General features: G+C 41.8%; 1 protein-coding gene across 1 annotated transcript; it reads left to right on the top strand.

Annotated features, from left to right (window-relative positions):
• The first annotated feature begins 1,574 nt into the window (after nt 1-1,574).
• LOC131520954 (olfactory receptor 1E16-like) lies at nt 1,575-2,561 on the top strand. The gene has a single exon (XM_058745532.1). The coding sequence runs from the start codon at nt 1,581-1,583 to the stop codon at nt 2,559-2,561; it is 981 nt and encodes a 326-aa protein (XP_058601515.1). The 5' UTR covers nt 1,575-1,580.
• The last annotated feature ends 21,276 nt before the right edge of the window (nt 2,562-23,837 follow it).

Here is a 23,837-nt window from a genome sequence, read left to right as displayed (position 1 = left end):
AGTATTGGGAGCATCATGTCGCCGAAAAGTCGTTTCGACAGACTCATCCCGAGGTCATGGACGGCCGCTTTGCGAGAGGTCTGTGACAGGCCCAGCATTCCTCATGGCACATAAATTGTCTGGAAATGCTGGTCGGTCTTCAAGGCTCTGAGGAGCTTTCTCCCAGGTCATGCCCTCTGTGCAGAGTGGCACATCAGATCCTCCTGTGGTCCAAGGGGAAACTGTCATCTCTCAGAGGGAAGTATATCCCCTGGAACCAGAATCAGGGAGCAGACGTCCTTTCGAGGCAGGGGTTGAGGCCCGGGGAATGAAGACTTCACTCCGAGGTGGTGAAGTCAATATGCGAGAGGTTCGGTCCAGTGGAAGTGGATTTGTTTGCATCTCGAGAGATGACCCACTGTCCACTGTGGTTCTCTCTCACGCATTCAGCCCTGCTGGGGTTGGATACCATGGTACAGACATGGCCGAGGCTACACCTGTACGCTTTTCCCCCAATTGCTCTGCTCCCGGGAGTTCTGGAGAGGGTCCGGAAGGAAGGGGTCAGTCTATTGCTTGTAGCCTCACTCTGGCCGGCCCAAGTATGGTTCTCAGATCCCTCTAAGGACGGAACCTGCTGTCTCTCGTACTAAGTTGTGCCTGGTTCAGCTTCACACTAGGACAGGCGTGTTTCGGTGTGGCATAGTGGGTATCCGTTCCCCAAAGTGTCGTTACAGACGCAGTGTTAGTTCCTGTGAAGGGGAACGTCTCGGGTTATGACTGTAACCCTTGTTCCCCGAGAAAGGGAACGAGACACTGCGTCTCTTTGCCACACCTCTCCATGCCTGGGAGCGGCTTGCTTCATTGCAAAAGCTGACTCTGTTGTGTGCCGGCGTCCCTTTGTAGCTTCCGAGTATGCCGTCACATGTTACGTCATGACACAACACCAATCAGAATTGGAATAGTTTCATTCATGCTTCAGACGAGGGGGTACGCTGAGGGGGTTCCCCAAAGTGTCGTTACCGACGAAGTGTCTCGTTCCCTTTCTCGGGGAACAAGTCAACAGTCATAACCCGAGATGTTTTTTTTAGGTTTTGTGTAAAACCTGAGATCAAAAACTTGACAATGTTGCACTGTAGCTATCAGGGCACATAATAGACTAGAATAAATTTTATATTTGAATTTCTGTAATGATACTCACAAATGAGAAAACTGTAATGGCCAAAATATTTCCTATAACATACATACAAGGATTACATCATTATGTTTTCTGAAAGCCCTCAAGAGACAAATAAGAATATATATTTGGATTCAGTGACACAGCCAGCCAGTTACCTTTGCAACATGAGATAATAAGGATGAGCATTGAATTTTAGATGCAGTAATTCAAAGCAGTACACAAGTGTTCAGACAGTCACAGTCATTGTTTGTTCTAGCTCTAAAGCCTTGTGTTTATTTCTACAGGTCTGTATTTCTAATGTTATCTAGCAAATGCATATAACTGTATATTTCTTGCATTTAAATTTTTTTTGAGTATTCTCTATATTGTTCTTATGCTAATTTCTATTTGCAGCTTGCGCAAAACAACAACTGCAAAAGCTGCTATGAATTCTGTAAATGCAAGTTTATCCCAGAATATCTCCTTTGTCCTTCCTCAATACTTTTTCATCATTGGACTTTCAGGTATACCATACAGCAGTTATTTCTATATATTCTTATTTCTTATTTATTTTATTACTATGATTGGGAACTCTATAGTCCTTCTCATTATAGCTCTTGAACGATGCCTGCACAGTCCAAAGTACATTGGTGTGTTTAACTTGGCCTTGGCTGATATTGGTCAAACTAATGCACTGATTCCTAACATGATGAAGACTTTTCTCTTTGACTCACAGTACATCTCCTACAATGCTTGTTTGGCTAACATGTTTTTTGTGTTTTTCTTTAGTAGTTTGCAAAGTGTCACTCTTGTTGTTCTGGCATATGATCGCTTCATTGCAATTTGTTTGCCGTTAAGATACCATGCCATAGTGAACAACACTAGTATGGTTTTAGTTTTTCCTGCAATATGGGCATTTAATTCTTCGATGGTGGCCTTGATGGTGTCTTTGATCACTCGAATTTCATTCTGTGAATCCACTGTGATACAAAGTTATTTTTGTGATCATGGACCTGTTTATAGGTTGGCATGTAACGATTATAACATTAATAAGTCTGTGGGATTTGTCATCACATCTTCATTCCTTATTGCACCAATGATCATTATATTCCTGTCATATCTGGGCATTTTTCTTGCTTTAAGCAAAATTACAACTTGGGAAAGACGTTTAAAAGCTCTGAAGACCTGTGTTTCTCACCTGTTATTAGTAGGAATATATTTCCTCCCCATATGCTTCACATACCTTGCACAGCTCTTGCTTTCTCTCACACCCAATGCAAGAGTCATCAGCACATCTCTGGCATATGTTGTTCCGCCAATGCTAAATCCTATTATTTATGTTTTAAACACAGCTGAAATCAAAAACTTATTGCGAAAAATGCTTAGCAACAGATCTGCACCGATTAGAGAACACATTTCAAAATGACTGCAATTATTGTTTGTGCTTTTTCATTGTTAATATATATCATCACCACTGGGACTGAATATGTGAATTGATGAACAGCAATAATATGCTATTTATTCGCAATACTTTTTTTATGAATGCAGCTGATGTCAAAAAGTGAATGTACAGCTTGTGTTCTTACCGACCCCAAGACAAAACAACCAAAAAGGCTAAATATTTTATCAAGCAATTTGTGAAAAATTATTAGTGTTCAATTATTTCATGATACTTAATTTTAATCTTTTACTATTAGTAGTGGGTAAATTCTAAAGAAACAATTGTTTCTAAATAAAATGTTATTTTAATATTTTCATAAATGTGACCCTGGAAAACAAGGGTCAGTTTTGTGAAATTGAGATTTATACATCATCTGAAAGCTGAATAAATATGCTTTCCATTTATGTATTGTTTGTTAGGATAGGACAATATTTGGCTTAGACACAACTATTTGAAAATCTGGAATCTGAGGGTGCAAAAAATCTAAATATTGAGAAAATTACCTTTAAAGTTGTCTAAATGAAGTTCTTAGCAATGCATATTACTGATTACGTTTTGATATATTTACAGTAGAAAATTTACAAAACATCTTCATGAAACATGATCTTTACTCAATACCCTAATGATTTTTGGCATAAAATAAAAATCAATGGTTTTGACCTATACAATGGCTATTGCTACAAATATACCCGTGCTACTTATGACTGGTTTTGTGGTACAGGGTCATATTTGAACTTGTAATCAAGGTGTTCATTTTTACATGAGTGGTGTTTTAGTCACTACTTAACTGATTGTTGATGTCTGAAAACATATACATAATAAATTTACACAAAATTATTTCCTGTATTTTTTATTATATTAATTCAATTCATGCAAGTACACTTATGATGACACAAGTATCACTTAAATTCCGAAGGCGTACAATGTTAATTCGAGCATAATAATGGAAATTTACCTAAATATTCAGAATGAAAACAAAGTGAGAAAATAAAGATTACTTCCAAAGTCATAAATGATAATTGATATTTTAAATGATATTTAATGAGGAAAAAAAGTCTCAATGGGTTTCACCTCACACTCTCAGCTGCATAAATGCTGTTCACTCTAATCTTTCACTGCCATCTAGTGGCTACAATTTAGTAAGACTATGTCGTTTATAAAGGTGATGTGTATAAATGTTACTGCATATAGCTTGTTTGTTCACAGTTGTAAAATAAAAACACTTATTTTTTTGTCATAAAGAAACAAAGCACAATCTAAGTGTCAAGCAGGTCAGAGGTAAAATGTTCTAGAAATACGCTTGTATGGAAGCATATGGTTAGCAATATTTATTCTGAAGCATAATATGCAATATTTAAAATGTCAATGCATTTCTGTATTTAAATTTACATTTTCCCACAAATATGTGCATTTTAATTTAATTAGATCTATATAATTTCCATTTGCCATTTCCTTCACTAGTTTTAATATGTAAATATTTTAGCGCTTTATAAGTTGTAAAATTAAAATGTATTATCCAAATTGATTAGATATGTTTAACATGTCCAAGCAAAAACTGTAGAAAAATTATAATTTAAATGCTATTTTTCCTAGATTTTATTTTAGACTTATTGGTGGGACACTTGAGTTTGCATTTTCATCATAATACCTCCTGCTAATTGTATCAAAATGCAGTGTGAATTTCAAAATCATTCTGAGCCAAAAGTATAGCAAAGGGGTTGCAAAATGTTGATTTAGACATATTTTATTTTTCTTAAATGCATTGACACTTAAGCCTAAAGTATACTTTACTTTTTATGTGTACGCTAGCGTATGTATGCACACCACTCGATGTTTGTAACCGTGCGTACTTTGTACGCCTAGGTCCCATATGCGCATTAAATATGTTTTGCACTAATCGGTTGTTCCACAAGGTGCCAGCACTGGCCCGAATACAACAAATGCGTATGTAGCCATCCTTCCCTAGAGGAAGGAACAGAGACTTCACATCGCTGACCGACGAAATCGGAAATTGGGCATCTCACTAGAGCATGAAAACCTAAAACCTAAAAACCAAAAGGTCTTTGATGTTTTTACAACTGATTTAAAGATTTATTTGTTTTTGTTCTCGTGGTATTTAAGGGAAAGTTACAAATCACTCAAGGCGATTCTGTAGCCAGATCAGCCCGTAGTGTGGAGTGTATTTCATATGCTCCATACTACAGGTGCATCTCAATAAATTAGAATGTCGTGGAAAAGTTAATTAATTTCAGTAATTCAACTCAAATTGTGAAACTCGTGTATTAAATAAACTCAATGCACACAGACTGAAGTAGTTTAAGTCTTCTTTTAATTGTGATGATTTTGGCTCACATTAAAAAAAAAACCCCACCAATTCACAATCTCAACCAATTAGAATACTTCGTAAGACCAATAAAAAAAATAAAAAAATAAACATTTTTAGTGAATTGTTGGCCTTCTGGAAAGTATGTTCATTTACTGTATATGTACTCAATACTTGGTAGGGGCTCCTTTTGCTTTAATTACTGCCTCAATTCGGCGTGGCATGGAGGTGATCAGTTTGTGGCACTGCTGAGGTGGTATGGAAGCCCAGGTTTCTTTAACAGTGGCCTTCAGCTCATCTGCATTTTTTGGTCTCTTGTTTCTCATTTTCCTCGACACGTCTGTGTGGTGGCTCTTGATGCCTTGACCCCAGCCTCAGTCCATTCCTTGTGAAGTTCACCCAAATTCTTGAATCTTTGCTTGACAATCCTCATAAAGCTGCGGTTCTCTCGGTTGGTTGTGCATCTTTTTCTTCCACACTTTTTCCTTCCACTCAACTTTCTGTTAACATGCTTGGATACAGCACTCTGTGAACAGCCAGCTTCTTTGGCAATGAATGTTTGTGGCTTACCCTCCTTGTGAAAGGTGTCAATGATTGTCTTCTGGGCAACTGTCAGATCAGCAGTCTTCCCCATGATTGTGTAGCCTAGTGAACCAAACTGAGAGACCATTTTGAAGGCTCAGGAAACCTTTGCAGGTGTTTTGAGTTGATTAGCTGATTGGCATGTCACCATATTCTAATTTGTTGAGATAGTGAATTGGTGGGTTTTTGTTAAATGTGAGCCAAAATCATCACAATTAAAAGAACCAAAGACAAACTACTTCAGTCTGTGTACACTGAATTTATTTAATACACAAGTTTCACAATTTGAGTTGAATTACTGAAATAAATTAACCTTTCCACAACATTCTAATTTATTGAGATGCACCTGTATGTATCTTCCTGAAGTCAGGTATACATTTTTACTCTTAGATTCATCTTTGAACAACTGATGTTATGTATTTTTTATTTTTGAATTGGCTTTTTATTGTTTAATTATGTAATTGGCATGATACAATTTTACCTGACTGATAATAAATTGTTATATTTGATTTATTCTGATCTCTTCTGAAATCGTTTTTTTAAGTAGATTAATGTGTAGTGGTATTTCCGCGTTCAGGACAGATCATACCGAAGCACCAATGGATGAACCATGGGGAACACCATAAGGAGCTTCTGATTTCTGACTGTCACTGGCTTAACAAGGTGTAGCTCTTGTGGTTATAGGAAAAAAAGACACTTTTTGTTATGTGTATGCAGGCGCAGCTCACTTAAAGGTATTATAACCACTCTGCATCCTCTGAGTAAGTTCGGAACTGATGAGTTTGTGTCCGTGGGTTCACTATCGGCCGTATGATCGAACATGCATTAAACCTTCGACCAGGCCGCTCAATTCCGCACTGAACATGGAAGAACCCGCTTGTTCCTCTTTCTGAGGCAGGACACAGGATGTGATCATGTACAGCAGGGATTCTGTGATTTTATAAGATCATATGGCACAACAAACAGCAAAAGAACACATGGCATTTGTCAATGGTCAGGACATTTGATGTGGTCAGATTGAATTTGTCTCTGGCAAAAAGCCCTTAAATGGTGTACTTAAAAAGATGGTCAAGGTGAGAACAAAAGATGATCTGAGAAGCTCTTACACTGTTTTGGAAACATTAAACTAAATTGCATTAGAATAAAATCAACAATTATTGATTTCAACACCCCCTTTCATCAGTAAGAGTGTAAGCAAAATATTCAGTGTAACCAAATACAGAGATTCAGTTGTCCGAAAACAATCCTTGCTTCAACTAAATTGGACAACATACAAAGAAGCAGTGATCAAATTAGCTTCAGAAATGTTTCAAAAACATACATGATATGGCAATACAATACTTTATACTTTGGCATAAATGAGAAATATTCATTTACATTTGAAACTTAAAATGGTGATTAGGTAAACCCAAAGAAAACGGAACAAACAATAATGGGATGAAATCCACAATTATATTACAGTCTAGATGTACAGACTAAAAAAAAATAAAAAAAACATTCTATGCATACATTTTTGAGGCAGTATCAGACAGATGTAGATTTTACTCTGTGTGTGAAGATCAAATGGTAGTATTTGTATCTACATTTAGCTGAGGCTATGTGTCAATGTAATCATGCTCCAAACAAAGGCAAGGAAGTTTTACAATTGTGATGCAAATTTGGTCCTGTTGAAACAGGGAGCCAGCATGAGAATGTGAGTATGAGGTGTGATCTGGCTCAAAATACTTCCACACCCATGTTTTCGTTAAGAAGCATGATAAAGTGCAAAGTTCAGAGGCATTGAATCCTGTTGTGAGGAAAACATTTTCATTGTTAAGACAATTGTGAAATCACACTGTGGCCACATGGCAATTCTATGCTCCTGTACATGGCTTAACTGGGGACGCTTCGGGACGATCGTGAGCGGACACCGCCACTTCGGGAGAATCTGGAGCTTTGCGAAGCGGACATCGCCGCCTCGGGCGGACCGCGAACGGACACCGCCGCCTGAACCTTGTGTGCGGACACCGCCGCCTGGAACCTTGTGAGCGGACATCGCCGCTGGCGGACCGCGAACGGACACCGCCGCCTGAACCTTGTGTGCGGACACCGCCTCGGGAACCTTGTGTGCGGACACCGCCGTTCGAGATGATCGTGAACGGCTACCGCCGCTCGGGAACCCTGTGTGCGGACACCGCCATCTCGGACGATCGTGAACGGCTACCGCTGCTGAGACGACAGAACGGCTACCGCCGCCTGGAACCCTGTGTGCGGACACCGCCGCCTGACGATCGTGAACGGCTACCGCCGCCTGACGATCGGGAACGGCTACCGCCGTTTCGAGACGATCGTGAATGGCTACTGCCGCCTGAACCCTGTGTGCGGACACCGCCGCTTGGGATCCTGAGCGGCCACCGCCGCTGGAACCTTGTGAGCGGACATCGCCGCTGAGGACCGCGAGCGGACACCGCCGCCTGGAACCTTGTGTGCGGACACCGCCGCTGAACCTTGTGTGCGGACACCGCCGCTGAACCTTGTGTGCGGACACCGCCGCCTCGACGATCGTGAATGGCTACCGCCGTTTGAGACGATCGTGAACGGCTACCGCCGCCTGGAACCCTGTGTGCGGACACCGCCGCCGGGATCCTGTGAGGATCGTGAGCGGACACCGCCATCTCGGGGCGATCGTGGCGGACACCGCCACTTCGGGGCGATCGTGAACGGACACCGCCGCCGACGATCGTGAGCGGACACCGCCGCCGACGATCGTGAGCGGACACCGCCGCCGGACGATCGTGAGCGGGCACCGCCGCCGGGATCCTGTGGAGATCGTGAGCGGCCACCTCCGCCGGGAGGACCACGAGCAGACCACGCCTCGCAATGACATCAGCGGGGTTCCTGCACGCAGCGTATCAGCCCTGGACGCTCTGGGAGCGGGCTGGAGGTACTGGGTGCGGCAGACGAGGCCTCTGACGCCTTTGATCGCCGCTTCAGTAGCGGGCTCCGCAGCTAACTCCACCCTGAAAGCTGAGCCGCTCAACTGCAGAGCCAGGTTGATGTAGTCCTCCAGCGATTCCTCTGGGGCCCAGTATGGCATCATGGATTTAAAGGGGTCGGCCAGGCCTCCCCAGAAGATGACCATGAGGCAGGTCTTCTCTGTAGCCGACTGGCGAGCCATTTCCACAAAGTCCCCGGCATAATCCTCGATGGTCCGGTCTCCCTGCCGGATATCGAGGAACTTCCCTGCTGGACGCATGTGTGCTGGTAGAATTCTGTCACGGCACGGTAGGAATGTGCACGGCAAGAACAAGGTCTGGGTCCAAATGCAGGGAAAAAACTAATTTAATAGTCAACGAAAAAGCCAACAGGGCAAAAACAAAACAGATTTCTGAGAAGAGATCTGAGAAGCTCTTACACTGTTTTGGAAACATTAAACTAAATTGCATTAGAATAAAATCAACAATTATTGATTTCAACACCCCCCTTCATCAGTAAGAGTGTAAGCAAAATATTCAGTGTAACCAAATACAGAGATTCAGTTGTCCGAAAACAATCCTTGCTTCAACTAAATTGGACAACATACAAAGAAGCAGTGATCAAATTAGCTTCAGAAATGTTTCAAAAACATACATGATATGGCAATACAATACTTTATACTTTGGCATAAATGAGAAATATTCATTTACATTTGAAACTTAAAATGGTGATTAGGTAAACCCAAAGAAAACGGAACAAACAATAATGGGATGAAATCCACAATTATATTACAGTCTAGATGTACAGACTAAAAAAAAATAAAAAAAACATTCTATGCATACATTTTTGAGGCAGTATCAGACAGATGTAGATTTTACTCTGTGTGTGAAGATCAAATGGTAGTATTTGTATCTACATTTAGCTGAGGCTATGTGTCAATGTAATCATGCTCCAAACAAAGGCAAGGAAGTTTTACAATTGTGATGCAAATTTGGTCCTGTTGAAACAGGGAGCCAGCATGAGAATGTGAGTATGAGGTGTGATCTGGCTCAAAATACTTCCACACCCATGTTTTCGTTAAGAAGCATGATAAAGTGCAAAGTTCAGAGGCATTGAATCCTGTTGTGAGGAAAACATTTTCATTGTTAAGACAATTGTGAAATCACACTGTGGCCACATGGCAATTCTATGCTCCTGTACATGGCTTAACTGGGGACGCTTCGGGACGATCGTGAGCGGACACCGCCACTTCGGGAGAATCTGGAGCTTTGTGAGCGGACATCGCCGCCTCGGGCGGACCGCGAACGGACACCGCCGCCTCGGGAACCTTGTGTGCGGACACCGCCGCCTCGGGAACCTTGTGAGCGGACATTGCCGCCTCGGGCGGGCCGCGAACGGACACCGCCGCCTCGGGAACCTTGTGTGCGGACACCGCCGCCTCGGGAACCTTGTGTGCGGACACCGCCGTTTCGAGATGATCGTGAACGGCTACCGCCGCCTCGGGAACCCTGTGTGCGGACACCGCCATCTCGGGACGATCGTGAACGGCTACCGCCGTTTCGAGACGATTGTGAACGGCTACCGCCGCCTCGGGAACCCTGTTTGCGGACACCGCCGCCTCGGGACGATCGTGAACGGCTACCGCCGCCTCGGGACGATCGGGAACGGCTACCGCCGTTTCGAGACGATCGTGAATGGCTACTGCCGCCTCGGGAACCCTGTGTGCGGACACCGCCGCTTCGGGGATCCTGTGAGGATCGTGAGCGGCCACCGCCGCCTCGGGAACCTTGTGAGCGGACATCGCCGCCTCGGGAGGACCGCGAGCGGACACCGCCGCCTCGGGAACCTTGTGTGCGGACACCGCCGCCTCGGGAACCTTGTGTGCGGACACCGCCGCCTCGGGAACCTTGTGTGCGGACACCGCCGCCTCGGGACGATCGTGAACGGCTACCGCCGTTTCGAGACGATCGTGAACGGCTACTGCCGCCTCGGGAACCCTGTGTGCGTACACCGCCGCTTCGGGGATCCTGTGAGGATCGTGAGCGGGCATCGCCGTTTCGGGACGATCGTGAGCGGATACCGCCGCTTCGGGACGATCGTGAACGGACACCGCCGCTTCGGGACGATCGTGAGCGGACACCGCCGCTTCGGGACGATCGTGAGCGGGCACCGCCGCTTCGGGGATCCTGTGGAGATCGTGAGCGGCCACCTCCGCTTCGGGAGGACCACGAGCAGACCACGCCGCTCGCAATGACATCAGCGGGGGTTCCTGCACGCAGCGTATCAGCCCTGGACGCTCTGGGAGCGGGCTGGAGGTACTGGGTGCGGCAGACGAGGCCTCTGACGCCCCTTTGATCGCCGCTTCAGTAGCGGGCTCCGCAGCTAACTCCACCCTGAAAGCTGAGCCGCTCAACTGCAGAGCCAGGTTGATGTAGTCCTCCAGCGATTCCTCTGGGGCCCAGTATGGCATCATGGATTTAAAGGGGTCGGCCAGGCCTCCCCAGAAGATGACCATGAGGCAGGTCTTCTCTGTAGCCGACTGGCGAGCCATTTCCACAAAGTCCCCGGCATAATCCTCGATGGTCCGGTCTCCCTGCCGGATATCGAGGAACTTCCCTGCTGGACCCATGTGTGCTGGTAGAATTCTGTCACGGCACGGTAGGAATGTGCACGGCAAGAACAAGGTCTGGGTCCAAATGCAGGGAAAAAACTAATTTAATAGTCAACGAAAAAGCCAACAGGGCAAAAACAAAACAGATTAAGGAGTGGGATACATAAAACGGCAACACAGTGCATGTATCCCCAGAGTCTGACAGCAACTACAAATCACCACAAACAATTATAATTCTACCAGACAGAGTAGCGGGAGTGTAGCGTATAAATAGACCATGGTGATGGAGAACAGCTGGGAGTGTGATCAGTGGCAGGTGTGTGTGGTAATGGCAATTGAGTCCGGGAAGACGGGAGGTGGCGACCTCTGGTGGTGAGGGGGAGCATCGTGGACCCGGACTCATGACAAATTCTCAATAAGAAGTTTTGTATGAAAGAAATAAAGTCAGACTGGTTTGTAACGAGTGAAGATGCTGAGATCTAGAAAGATCTGCTAGTGTTTCATGTTCTGTTACTGCCAGTCATGTGACGTTTAATTAATTAATTAGTTAATTTTACAGTGAAGGTGTTTGATTGTAATAATTTAGGAAATGGCTGTAAATTAACACTGTTGTCAGCTTGTTTAAATAAGGAGATTTTACTTTAATTTTAAGGTTTTTGTTTGGCACCCTGTGCTGCCAGTCATTTGATCATTTTTTGTCTTTTGTTTTTCAGTGAAGGTGTTTGATCATAATAATTCAGGAAACACCTGTAAAATAACAGTGTTTGTCAGCTTATTTAAGTAAGGAGATTTTACTTTAATTTTATGTTTTTTGTTTGGCAGCTGTTGATGCAAATCATTTGACCATTTTTTCATCTAACGGTTTTGTTATTGTATTAATTACAGATTATTTTTGTAATTTTACATACATTTGATTGTAATTTAAGAAAACAGAAAACATACTGTATAAAAATTAGGGGTGTCAACGTTAACACATGCGATTAATCAAAAAAATGTAACGCGTTAATATTTTTTTAACACAAATTAATCGTTTGATAAGGTTTGACCCCAACTTCTTCCCGTCATCGCAGCGCGGAAGGTTATCTATCATTGTGTGATGAGGGTACAGTGAACCAGTGTTACCAGGGTAGCGGCACAAGTGGGCTATTTTGAAAATACAGTCGCGGGAAAAAATTACAGAGCCATGGGTTGCTTTTTTGGGCTACTTTTGTAATGTACCACGACCGCCCAAAGTGTATATAGACAAATAAAAATTAAAATAGATCCTTTTACTAATGTGTATTATACTTGAATGTATCCCTGGCAACTTAAGAACGGAGAGGCGGTTGTAAAATCACAAACAATGTGAGTTTCAGCCAGAGCATACATGTTAAGGCTTTTACACAGCAGAAATAAACATGACAACAGCCACTATAGATTATATAAGATAATAAACACACGATTACGATAGGATATTTGTATGTGATTTTCTTGAGATGAATGTGTATGTCTGAAATGCTAATTTGTGCAGCGATATAAAAGGCTATAAATAGCATATTTTAACAACAGTAAACGACAAAATTCCACATGTGATTGCAAAAGGAAGTTATTACAAACACTCGATGGTGGTTTGAAGTGAGTTCTGAGTAAAAGTGTACTATTAATCTCATAAACTGTCTTATGAATCATGATGCTAATGTTAGCTTTAATGCACCTGCAGAACAGGTCCAAGACTTCTTCATAATGCGTTTTTTCCTAATACTTCATGTAAGGTCGCAAGAAATGTTTTGTTGTATTTATTTAGAAAAACTTTTGATAATAGTTGGGTAAATGTATACTGGGATGGAAGCGATGTGGCTTGATAAACGTTTTATTGACAGTTTAAAGGCTGATAATGGCTGAATAAAAACAAAATAATAATGATAAAAGAATAATAAGGATTATGTCTCATACCTGGCTGAAGTGTGAAAGATTCTGTTTCCTTAAACTGGTTTGTCATGCATTTCTTTTTCAACACATTTACAGGTAAATCCTAGTATTTTAAATTTGCGATTAATCATGATTAATCACAGTCCGTGATTAAATTTTTTAATCGATTGACAGCGCTAATAAAAATACAGTAGTTTTTCTGTATAAAAAATGTGAATTTCTGTAATTTGTCAGTAATGTCATAATACATAAAATAACAGCCAAGTAGTTAATTCAGACATAATTTTACAGAGCTTTTACTGCAATTCAAAATAAAAGAAAACAACCTGAAAAAATCTGTTATTTTTAGTAAATTATTTTTAGTAATTTTTAGTTTTGTTTTTGTTTTTGTTTTTTTACAGTGTACCGCTTATATAGACTCAGAACGTCCAGTTTTGTGGACATTCACACAGAGATCAGTCATTAGTCAGGTGGCGACACAGCATTTGAGCACTGGATTTACAAAAATCATTTCAGGTTTAAGAAGTGTTTCAACATTGCATCAACTACTGATAAACACATTCATTTTTATTTGAATTATCACTCAGTAGGTTATTTAACCATGTATTATTATGTATTATTAAAAGGCTTTTGTCTTTCAAACTCATTAAAATGCACAAATTCTTGTTACTTCTTATTTGCAGACATTTTCAAACTTTTTGTCATCTGAACTTCTTTCACCTAATATATTTACTTTAAAGGAGTGGTCAATCAGCAATTCTGTAAAATACAATATTTCCCTTTGTATTGAACTTTGAGCATCGTAACTTTGCAGATGTTGTTTTTGCTCAAACAGCAACATTACACACTGACTCAAGTTAGAAAAGGGAAATCATAATCAATGAGCCCTGAGATTTTAAAATAAATATTTTAATAACTAAGTATCGCATTTGCATGTTCACAGTTCTCTGACATTGGTTAATGGTTATATGGCGTGCAGGTAAACTTAAAATATTTCTTCTTTTTTAGAAAGTGAATTATTTTGATTGTTATTTTAAAATGATTTATTTTAATTTTACGTTTTTATCATTTAATTACTGTTTTGCCTTTCATTAAACTCATAACCCCCCTGCAGTTCCTTTACGAACCCCAGTTTGGGAAACCTTGATGTAATATAATGTTTAATGCACTTCATGTTGTTAATTACAATAAAAGGAATATATCTCACTCTTTGTATTTTTACATCATTATGGTGCAAGATTATCCTGTTTAAATCAATGTGATAAACGAGTTAGGTCAAAAGTAATCTAAAAGTAATCTGATTATATTACCTAAAATGTGTAATGTAATGGATTACGTTACTGACTACAATTTTTGTCATGTAATTTGGAATCAGTTACAGATTACAATTTGTAAGTAGTCTACCCAGCTCTGTACATAGGGGGTAAAATATATGACTTAATTAAAAACCATTTATAACCAAAATAAATGTGCAGTAAAAATTGGACAGCAAAGGACAGACTATTTTTCTCAACAGTGAGGAGTGAAACAGGGCTGCTGCCTCAGCCCGACTTTATTTAACATATACAGTATATCAATGAATTGGCAGATCTACTGGACCAATCAGACAGTCCAGGACTACAATTATTCAGCATAGAAGTCAAATATTTACTGTATGCAGACGACTTGCTAATTCTATCTAAAACACCAGAAGGTCTCCAGAACAACCTTGACATTTGAACTAAATACTGCCACGATTGGAACTTAGAAGTCAACAGCTCTGCATGTAGAGTTCTGCAGAAGCATCCTTCATGTCCACAGAAACACACCTAATAACGCCCGCAGAGCGGAGTTAGGCCGTCTCCCCCTAAATCTAATCATTCAAAAAAGAGTTTTAAAGTTCAGGATCCACTTAAACTCTAGTTCTGAAGATTCTCTTCATTTTTAAGCAAAAAAGTGTTTAAAAAAGTCATCTTTGTGTAATGGTGTCAGATCCGACTAACAAAGCACTCAATATCACCAACCCTGTAAAACCTGGAAGAATCAAAGAAATTATGAATGAAGAGGAGACGACATACATACAGCATTGGAAAGAACAAACCAAAGACCAAAGTCGTCCCTGATGTTACCTGAAACTCAACAGAGAGTACAGTCTGGCTGACTATCTGGTCTCAGTCAGGAATATAACTCACAGACTATAACAGAATATAACTTTACTGACAAAGTACAGACTGAGTGACCACCAGCTGGCCATAGAAAGAGGACAACATAAAAAGACGTGGTTACCTAAAGAAGAGCGAATCTGTAACGAATGTAGATCGGGATCAGTTGAGTCGGAGGAACACTTCCTCCTCCACTGTGACAAATACACATCCTTAAGAGACGCACTGTTCAGTCAAATACAGCAGATTATTCCTGAGTTCCAGTCACTCCAAGAAAATGACAAACTAGGAATATTACTTGGTGAAGGACCTACTTCCTCTTTGGTAGCACAACATATTTATAAATGCCATAAACTAAGAAGTAAAGAGTGAACACATCTACATTAATAGTACCATTAATGTTTATATAAATATATATGGATGTATTTTGTTTTGTTTATTTATGGATGTATATTTGTTTTGTTTCTATTCTGCTATGTACAATGCTTTGGCAATATGTATCTAAGTATGTCATGCCAATAAAGCAATATGAATTGAATTGAATATATATACAGTGTATATATATATATATATATATATATATATATAAGTATTTTATTTATCATTTATATATTATCAGTTAGTAACCATATCAACAATAAGTTTAGTGGTGACCAAAAATAACCCCTCTTGCTCCTGAAGTGCCTTCCAGAAAAGTTCAGCTCTAGGCCTCATTAAATACACCTGAAGCAGCTAATCAAGGTCATCAGGATCACTAGAATGATGCATGAAGGTAGGCTGAAGTAAAACCTCAGGAGCAGGATTGAACACAAATTTCACAAAGATCTGGACAAAGGGTTCATGGATGGCACAAAAAACAATGTCTCTAAAATGTAATATTTCATTTAAATGCTAGTATTATTATTTAAAATTAATCCTACATAATATACACTTTACATTGGATTATGTGTTGATTCTAACTTATTGTTATATCTGCTTTACATCTGACCTATTGACACATTTTTTTTTTTTTTTGCTTTGCTTTTGTTTTTCCTTATGATCTATATTAATTTAGTGATTCTACTTTACAACGGTGGACAAACAAACTATGCAGTTCATACTGCAAAATTGATATACGTTTTTGCCACACAATAGAGCATTCACACACCACTTTATTGAGTTGTCTGATCTATTTTTTATTAACTGGTCAACAAACAATCTGCACATGAACTGCTTTTTGTGTTCTCATATGTACATATCATTACAGTAATTCAAAGATGAACTTTATGTTAGTCTATTATGTGACACTGAAAATACACACATTCAAGCCCATGAGTGATGATGATGCATCATATATATTCATTTCATTTTATTTAGACACATCAGCTTTGTAAAGGATTTTGTCCAAATTGGCTCTCCTCCCTGTTGAAAAAAAAACAAAAAAAACAGCATATGCTGTTAGGTTTTGAAGCATGGCAGCTGGTTTGAGCTGATTTAAGGTGGTTCTTAGTTGGTCATGAACTGGTTTAAGCTGGTCCTGAGCTGGTCTTGAGCATGCCAGTTTTGTTTATTTTTATTTTTATTTTTATTTTTACAGGGCTGGCCTCATTACTATGGACTTGTATCATGTCTCTCTCTCTCTCTCTCTCTCTCTGTGTGTGTGTGTGTGCGTGTGTGTTTATGTGTTTACAATGATGTGAAATGCTTTATTCTTTGGCATAGTATGTTATAAGAATCTTCAGAAATATAGTTACCCAGCATTTATTTATGACATGATAGTACTGCTGGGAAGAAGTTTTAATAATAAATTTAAAAGGGAAAAAACAGACATTAAATCAGGGCAGACCTGACTGTACCCTTTTTTTGTATGTAGTTTAATCATATTTTACTTATATAGCCTACTATTTTTAGAATTTCACATAAGACTATGAGCATAAGGGAATACTAAAGGAAATACTTAAAGGGGTAGTTCAACCAAAAATGAAAATTTGATGTTTATCTGCTTACCCCCAGGGCATCCAAGATGTAGGTGACTTTGTTTCTTCAGTAGAACACAAACGAAGATTTTTAACTCAAACCGTTGCAGTCTGTCAGTCCTATAATGCCCGTCAATGGGCACACAATCTTTGGGAGAAAAAAAAAAACATGCACACAAATCCAAATTAAACCTTGCGGCTCGTGACGATACATTGATGTCCTAAGACACGAAACGATTGGTTTGTGCGAGAAACTGAACAGTATTTATATTTTTTTTTTCCTCTGATAAACCTCAATGTCCGACTGTCACAACATCCGGTTCGTGACGCGTCAACCTGCTCTGGCACATAGATATATATACATAGATGCCTCATTAGTGACGGTTTCTATGGGCCGCGATACATAAGAATCTACGTATATATCTATGTATATACAGGTGCTGGTCATATAATTAGAATATCATCAAAAAGTTGATTTATTTCACTAATTCCATTCAAAACGTGAAGCTTGTATATTATATTCATTCATTACAGACAGACTGATATATTTCAAATGTTTATTTCTTTTAATTTTGATGATTATAACTGACAACTAAGGAAAATCCCAAATTCATTATCTCAGAAAATTAGAATATTGTGAAAAGGTTCAATATTGAAGACACCTGGTGCCACACTCTAATCAGCTAATTAACTCAAAACACCTGCAAAGGCCTTTAAATGGTCTAGAGAGGCGAAGGGAAAGAAAAGATGAGGTAGAAAAAAGTGAAGCAATTGGATAACTGCACCCTGGAGAGGATTGTGAAACAAAACCCATTCAAAAATGTGGGGGAGATTCACAAAGAGTGGCCTGCAGCTGGAGTCAGTGCTTCAAGAACAGGCGTATGCAAGACATGGGTTTCAGCTGTCGCATTCCTTGTGTCAAGCCACTCTTGAACAACAGACAGCGTCAGAAGCGTCTCGCCTGGGCTAAAGACAAAAAGGACTGGACTGCTGCTGAGAGGTCCAAAGTTATGTTCTCTGATGAAAGTAAATTTAGCATTTCCTTTGGAAATCAGGGTCCCAGAGTCTGGAGGAAGAGAGGAGAGGCACACAATCCACGTTGCTTGAGGTCCAGTGTAAAGTTTCCACAGTCAGTGATGGTTTGGGGTGCCATGTCATCTGCTGGTGTTGTTCCACTGTGTTTTCTGAGGTCCAAGGTCAACGCAGCCGTATACCAGGACGTTTTAGAGCACTTCATGCTTCCTGCTGCTGACCAACTTTATGGAGATGCAGATTTCATTTTCCAACAGGACTTGGCACCTGCACACAGTGCCAAAGCAACCAGTATCTGGTTTAAGGACCATGGTATCCCTGTTCTTAATTGGCCAGCAAACTCGCCTGACCTTATTGTGAAGAGGAAGATGCGATATGTCAGACCCAACAATGCAGAAGAGCTGAAGGCCACTATCAGAGCAACCTGGGCTCTCATAACACCTGAGCAGTGCCACAGACTGATCGACTCCATGCCACGCCGCATTGCTGCAGTAATTCAGGCAAAAGGAGCCCCAACTAAGTATTGAGTGCTGTACATGCTCATACTTTTCATGTTCATACTTTTCAGTTGGCCAAGATTTCTAAAAATCCTTTCTTTGTATTGGTCTTAAGTAATATTCTAATTTTCTGAGATACTGAATTTGGGATTTTCCTTAGTTGTCAGTTATAATCATCAAAATTAAAAGAAATAAACATTTGAAATATATCAGTCTGTGTGTAATGAATGAATATAATATACAAGTTTCACTTTTTGAATGGAATTAGTGAAATAAATCAACTTTTTGATGATATTCTAATTATATGACCAGCACCTGTATATATATCTATGTTCCAGTGCCAGATGTTGTGGATGAGCTCAGGATGGTTGGACATTGCGGTGTATCAGAGGTAAAAAAAATAATATAAATACTGTTCAGTTTCTTGCTCAAACCGATCATTTCGTGTCTTAGGACATCAGTGTATCGTCATGAGGCGCAAGGTTTAATTTGTATTTGTGTGTGCATGTTTTTTTTCTCTCTCAAAGATTGTGTGCCCATTGACTGGCATTATAGGACTGACAGACTGCAACGGTTTGAGTTAAAAATCATTGTTTGTGTTCTACTGAAGAAACAAAGTCAGCTACATCTTGGATGCCCTTGGATTACCCTGGGGGTAAGCAGATAAACATCAAATTTTCGTTTTTGGGTTAACTATCCCTTTAAAATATATAAAATATATGAATAAATGAAAGTCCTTACAATAATAAATAAATACATAACTACATAAATAAATAGAGAGAATGCAAATGTGTATGTTTATATTTTTTAAACACAGACAAACATTTGGTTGATAACTATGAGCTAAATAATTCTCAAACAAATATATGCAAACAAATGAATGTATATAAAGCAAAGTACACATTTTCTTAAAAATCGTCTCAGGTTACGTATGTAATCATGGTTCCCCGAAGGGAACGAGACGCTACATCCGAAAACGCTATGGGAACACCTTCAGCGTGACCACACTCCGAATCACATGTGTAATCAGTCCAAAGGATGGGCGAGATGTCACGGGCAGGTGACGTAATCAACCAGGAAGCTTAAAAGCACGTGCGGTGGAACCGGCGTCAGCTTCTAGGAGGAACATGTAACTAGGGGGTGTCACCCACTAACTGGCCACTGAGAGGGGTGTGGTAGGCCGCAATGGCCGCCACGTAGACCTTCAGGGTGGAGTGGGTTAACCCTGTGGAATAACACACCTGCACGAGCTCCAGAACTGTACCAATAGGGCAGTTGACTGGGTTGAGCTGGCAACCTCGGCACCATGAAGTGAAACTTTCACTTCAGGGCATACAGTTCCTCATGCTGTGGAGGAAACATGTAACTAGGGGGTGTCCACCCACTGACTGACCACCGAGAGGGGCGTGGTAGGCCGCAATGGCCGCCACATAAACTTTTATGGTGGAGTTGGTCAACACTGTGGAGAGACGGGCCTGCAGGAACTCCAGAACTGTACCAATCGGGCAGTTGACTGGGTCAACCTGGCAGTCTCCGCACCATGAAGTGAAGAGTGAAGGGAAAAGCGTACAGACGAAGCCTCGGCCAAGTCTGCACCATAACATCCAGTCCTAGAGGAGCTGGAGGAGTCAGAGAGAACCAGAAGGGACATTGCAATGCCCTGAGTCGCATAGAGGTCCACCTGTGCCTGGCCAAAAACTCTCCATATCTGCTTCACCACTACCACTACTAACACGCACAAATCAGGCAACCAACTTGACTTAATTTACACACGCAATTGTACTGCAGATAACATTCTGGTACAACCGCTACATATCTCGGACCATTTCTTCATTACATTTGCACTAAATTTTGCTACCCGTGTGCCACCAACCCCCCTACCGGTTACTTTTAGACGAAACCTACGCTCCCTTTCTCCTTCCCATCTTTCCTCTGTAGTATCCTCCTCTCTTCCCTCATCTACCCATTTCTCATCTCTGGATGTAAACGCAGCTGCTGAAACTTTATGCTCTACCTTAACTTCTTGTCTAGACAACATTTGTCCTCTCTCCTCTAGGTCAGCACGGGCTGCCCCTTCTAACCCCTGGTTATCTGATGTTCTTCGTGAACATCGGACTAAACTCAGAGCGGCAGAGAGAAAATGGCGCAAATCAAACAACCCGTCGGACCTGAGTAGGTATCAGTCTCTGCTCTCATCTTTCTCTGCTGATGTCCACACTGCCAAATCCTCACATTTCCACAACAAGATCAACAGCGCTCCAGACATGCGTAATCTCTTCAGAACATTTAATTCTCTCCTCTGTCCCCCTCCACCACCTCCCACCACTTCTATTACAGCTGATGACTTTGCAACTTTTTTTACAGACAAAACTAGATCGATCAGTGGTCAGTTCTCACCTCCACGCACACAGGACCCCCAACCAACCACATCCACTGCTAAAACTCCCACCTTCTCCTTCTGTCCCCTGACGGAGTCTGAAGTATCCAAACTTCTCCTCTCCAACCATCCTACAACATGTCCTCTTGACCCAATCCCCTCGCACCTTCTGCAAGCAATCTCTCCCACACTCTTACCGGCACTCACACACATCATCAACACATCCCTCCACACAGGCATCTTCCCCACTGCGTTCAAGTAGGCTCGGGTAACCCCACTGCTCAAAAAACCTACATTAAACACTTCTCTTATAGAAAACTATAGACCTGTATCTCTCCTTCCATTCATAGCGAAAACACTTGAACGTGTTGTCTTCAACCAGGTCTCATTGTTTCTTTCACAGAACAACAAACTGGACGCTAAACAGTCAGGTTTCAGGAGTGGCCATTCAACTGAGACTGCGCTTCTCTCGGTCACTGAAGCCCTGCGAATTGCAAAAGCCCATTCCAAATCATCAGTCCTCATTCTGCTGGATCTATCTGTCGCGTTTGACACTGTCAATCATCAGATACTCCTCTCCACCCTCTCATCTCTGGGCATCGCTGGAATTCCACTTCGCTGGTTTGAATCCTATCTCACTGGTAGGTCTTTCAGGGTGGCCTGGGGAGGGGAGGTATCCAAAGCACATACACTGGTCACTGGGGTTCCTCAGGGATCGGTTCTTGGACCCCTCCTCTTCTCCACATACACTACATCACTGGGTCCCATCATACAGGCACATGGATTCTCCTACCACTGCTATGCTGATGACACACAGCTCTATCTCTCCTTTCAACCAGATGATCCAACGGTAGCTGCAAGGATCTCAGGTTGCCTGGCGGACATCTCGGCATGGATGAAAGAACATCACCTTCAGCTCAACCTGGCAAAGACTGAGTTTCTTGTCTTTCCCGCCGCTCCAACTCTACAGCATGACATCACGATCCAGTTAGGTTCATCAACAATTACCCCATCAACTTCGGTCAGAAATCTTGGTGTAATCTTTGATGACCAGCTGACCTTCAAAGACCACATTGCAAAGACTGCTCGATCTTGCAGGTTTGCACTACACAACATCAGAAAGATCAGGCCCTTTCTGACGGAACATGCTGCACAACTTCTTGTCCAGGCCCTTGTCATTTCTAGGCTGGACTACTGCAATGCTCTTTTGGCTGGACTTCCATCAAACACAGTCAAACCTCTACAAATGATTCAGAATGCGGCGGCACGACTGGTCTTCAAGGAACCCAAAAGAGCCCATGTTACACCTCTCTTTATCTCATTGCATTGGCTACCAATCGCAGCTCGCATCAAGTTCAAGACACTGATGCTTGCTTATAGAACAAACAAAGGCTCAGCACCCGCCTATCTGCACTCACTATTAAGAATCTACATCCCCTCCAGAAGTCTGAGATCTGCTAGTGAGCGACGCCTCGTGGTACCATCACAAAGAGGCTCAAAATCACTCTCCAGAACATTCTCATTCATCATTCCTGGCTGGTGGAATGATCTTCCCACCCATATTCGGAGTGCTGGATCCCTATCAATCTTCAAGCAACAGCTGAAAACTCATCTCTTTCGACACTACTTGACTTCACCCTAAAAAAAACTCTCTTTATTCCTTCCCTTGCTAGCTTGTACTTATTTAAACATTGCCTGAGACTTAGTGTTACAAGCACTTCGTTTGTCGTATTGCCTCTTCAAGATGAATCGCTTTATGTATTCCCCAATTGTAAGTCGCTTTGGATAAAAGCATCTGCAAAATGACTAAATGTAAACTTAACAAAATAACTGTCAAGTATCGATACCCTCTTCCCCTTGTCCCAACAGCCTTGGAACAACATCGCGGTGCCACCATCTTCACCAAGCTGGACCTCCGCAGCGCCTACAACCTCATCCGCATCCGTGAGGGGGATGAATGGAAGACAGCTTTTGTGACCCCCACAGGCCACTATGAGTACCGGGTAATGCCATATGGTCTAGTCAATGCTCCTTCAGTCTTCCAAGGCTTTATGCATGAGGTGCACCGGGAGTTCCTCCACCGTTTCGTCATCGTTTACATAGACGACATCCTCATTTACTCCCGGAGCCTGGCTGAACATCGCCAACACGTTGCGGAGGTCTTCCAATGTTTACGGGAATACCATCTTTATCTCAAGGCAGAGAAATGCACCTTCCACCAGTCCACAGTCCACTTCCTCGGGTATATCATCAACAGTGGTGGCATACGCATGGACAGGGGGAAGGTGGAGGCGATCACTTCCTGGCCCCTCCCTTCAAGTATCAAGGAACTCCAAAGATTCCTAGGATTCTCCAATTTTTATCGCCGGTTCATATCCAATTACAGCACCATCACCAGTCCGCTCACTGACCTACTCAAAGGTAAAACCAAGTCTCTCTCCTGGAACCCTAGTGCCCTCAAAGCATTTAACAAACTCAAACACGCCTTCACCAGCGCACCATTCCTCATTCACCCCAATCCTAACTTACCCTTTATCGTGGAAGTGGATGCCTCCACAACCGGTGTCGGAGCAGTACTCTCTCAGCAGCAGGGGACGCTTCCCAAACTCCATCCATGCGCCTACTTCTCCCGTAAACTCAGCCCGGCGGAGAGAAATTACGACATCGGCAACCGTGAACTTCTAGCCATCAAGCTCGCCTTGGAAGAGTGGAGGCACTGGTTGGAGGGGGCTGCACACCCCTTTCTAGTATTGACAGACCACAAGAACTTGCAGTATCTCCGCGAGGCCAAGCGGTTGAATCCAAGACAAGCCAGATGGGCTCTATTTTTTTTCACCCGATTCCAATTCAAGATCACCTATCGCCCTGGTCCCAAAAATG

Source organism: Onychostoma macrolepis, chromosome 15, assembly GCF_012432095.1.
Source record: "Onychostoma macrolepis isolate SWU-2019 chromosome 15, ASM1243209v1, whole genome shotgun sequence".
In the NCBI taxonomy this organism is placed as follows: Eukaryota; Metazoa; Chordata; class Actinopteri; order Cypriniformes; family Cyprinidae; genus Onychostoma; species Onychostoma macrolepis.
This window is presented reverse-complemented; position numbering and strand designations above follow the sequence as displayed.

Coding starts and splice junctions, on each gene's coding strand:
- LOC131520954 (XM_058745532.1), top strand. CDS start 1,581: ATGAATTCTGTAAATGCAAGTTTATCCCAGAATATCTCCTTTGTCCTT.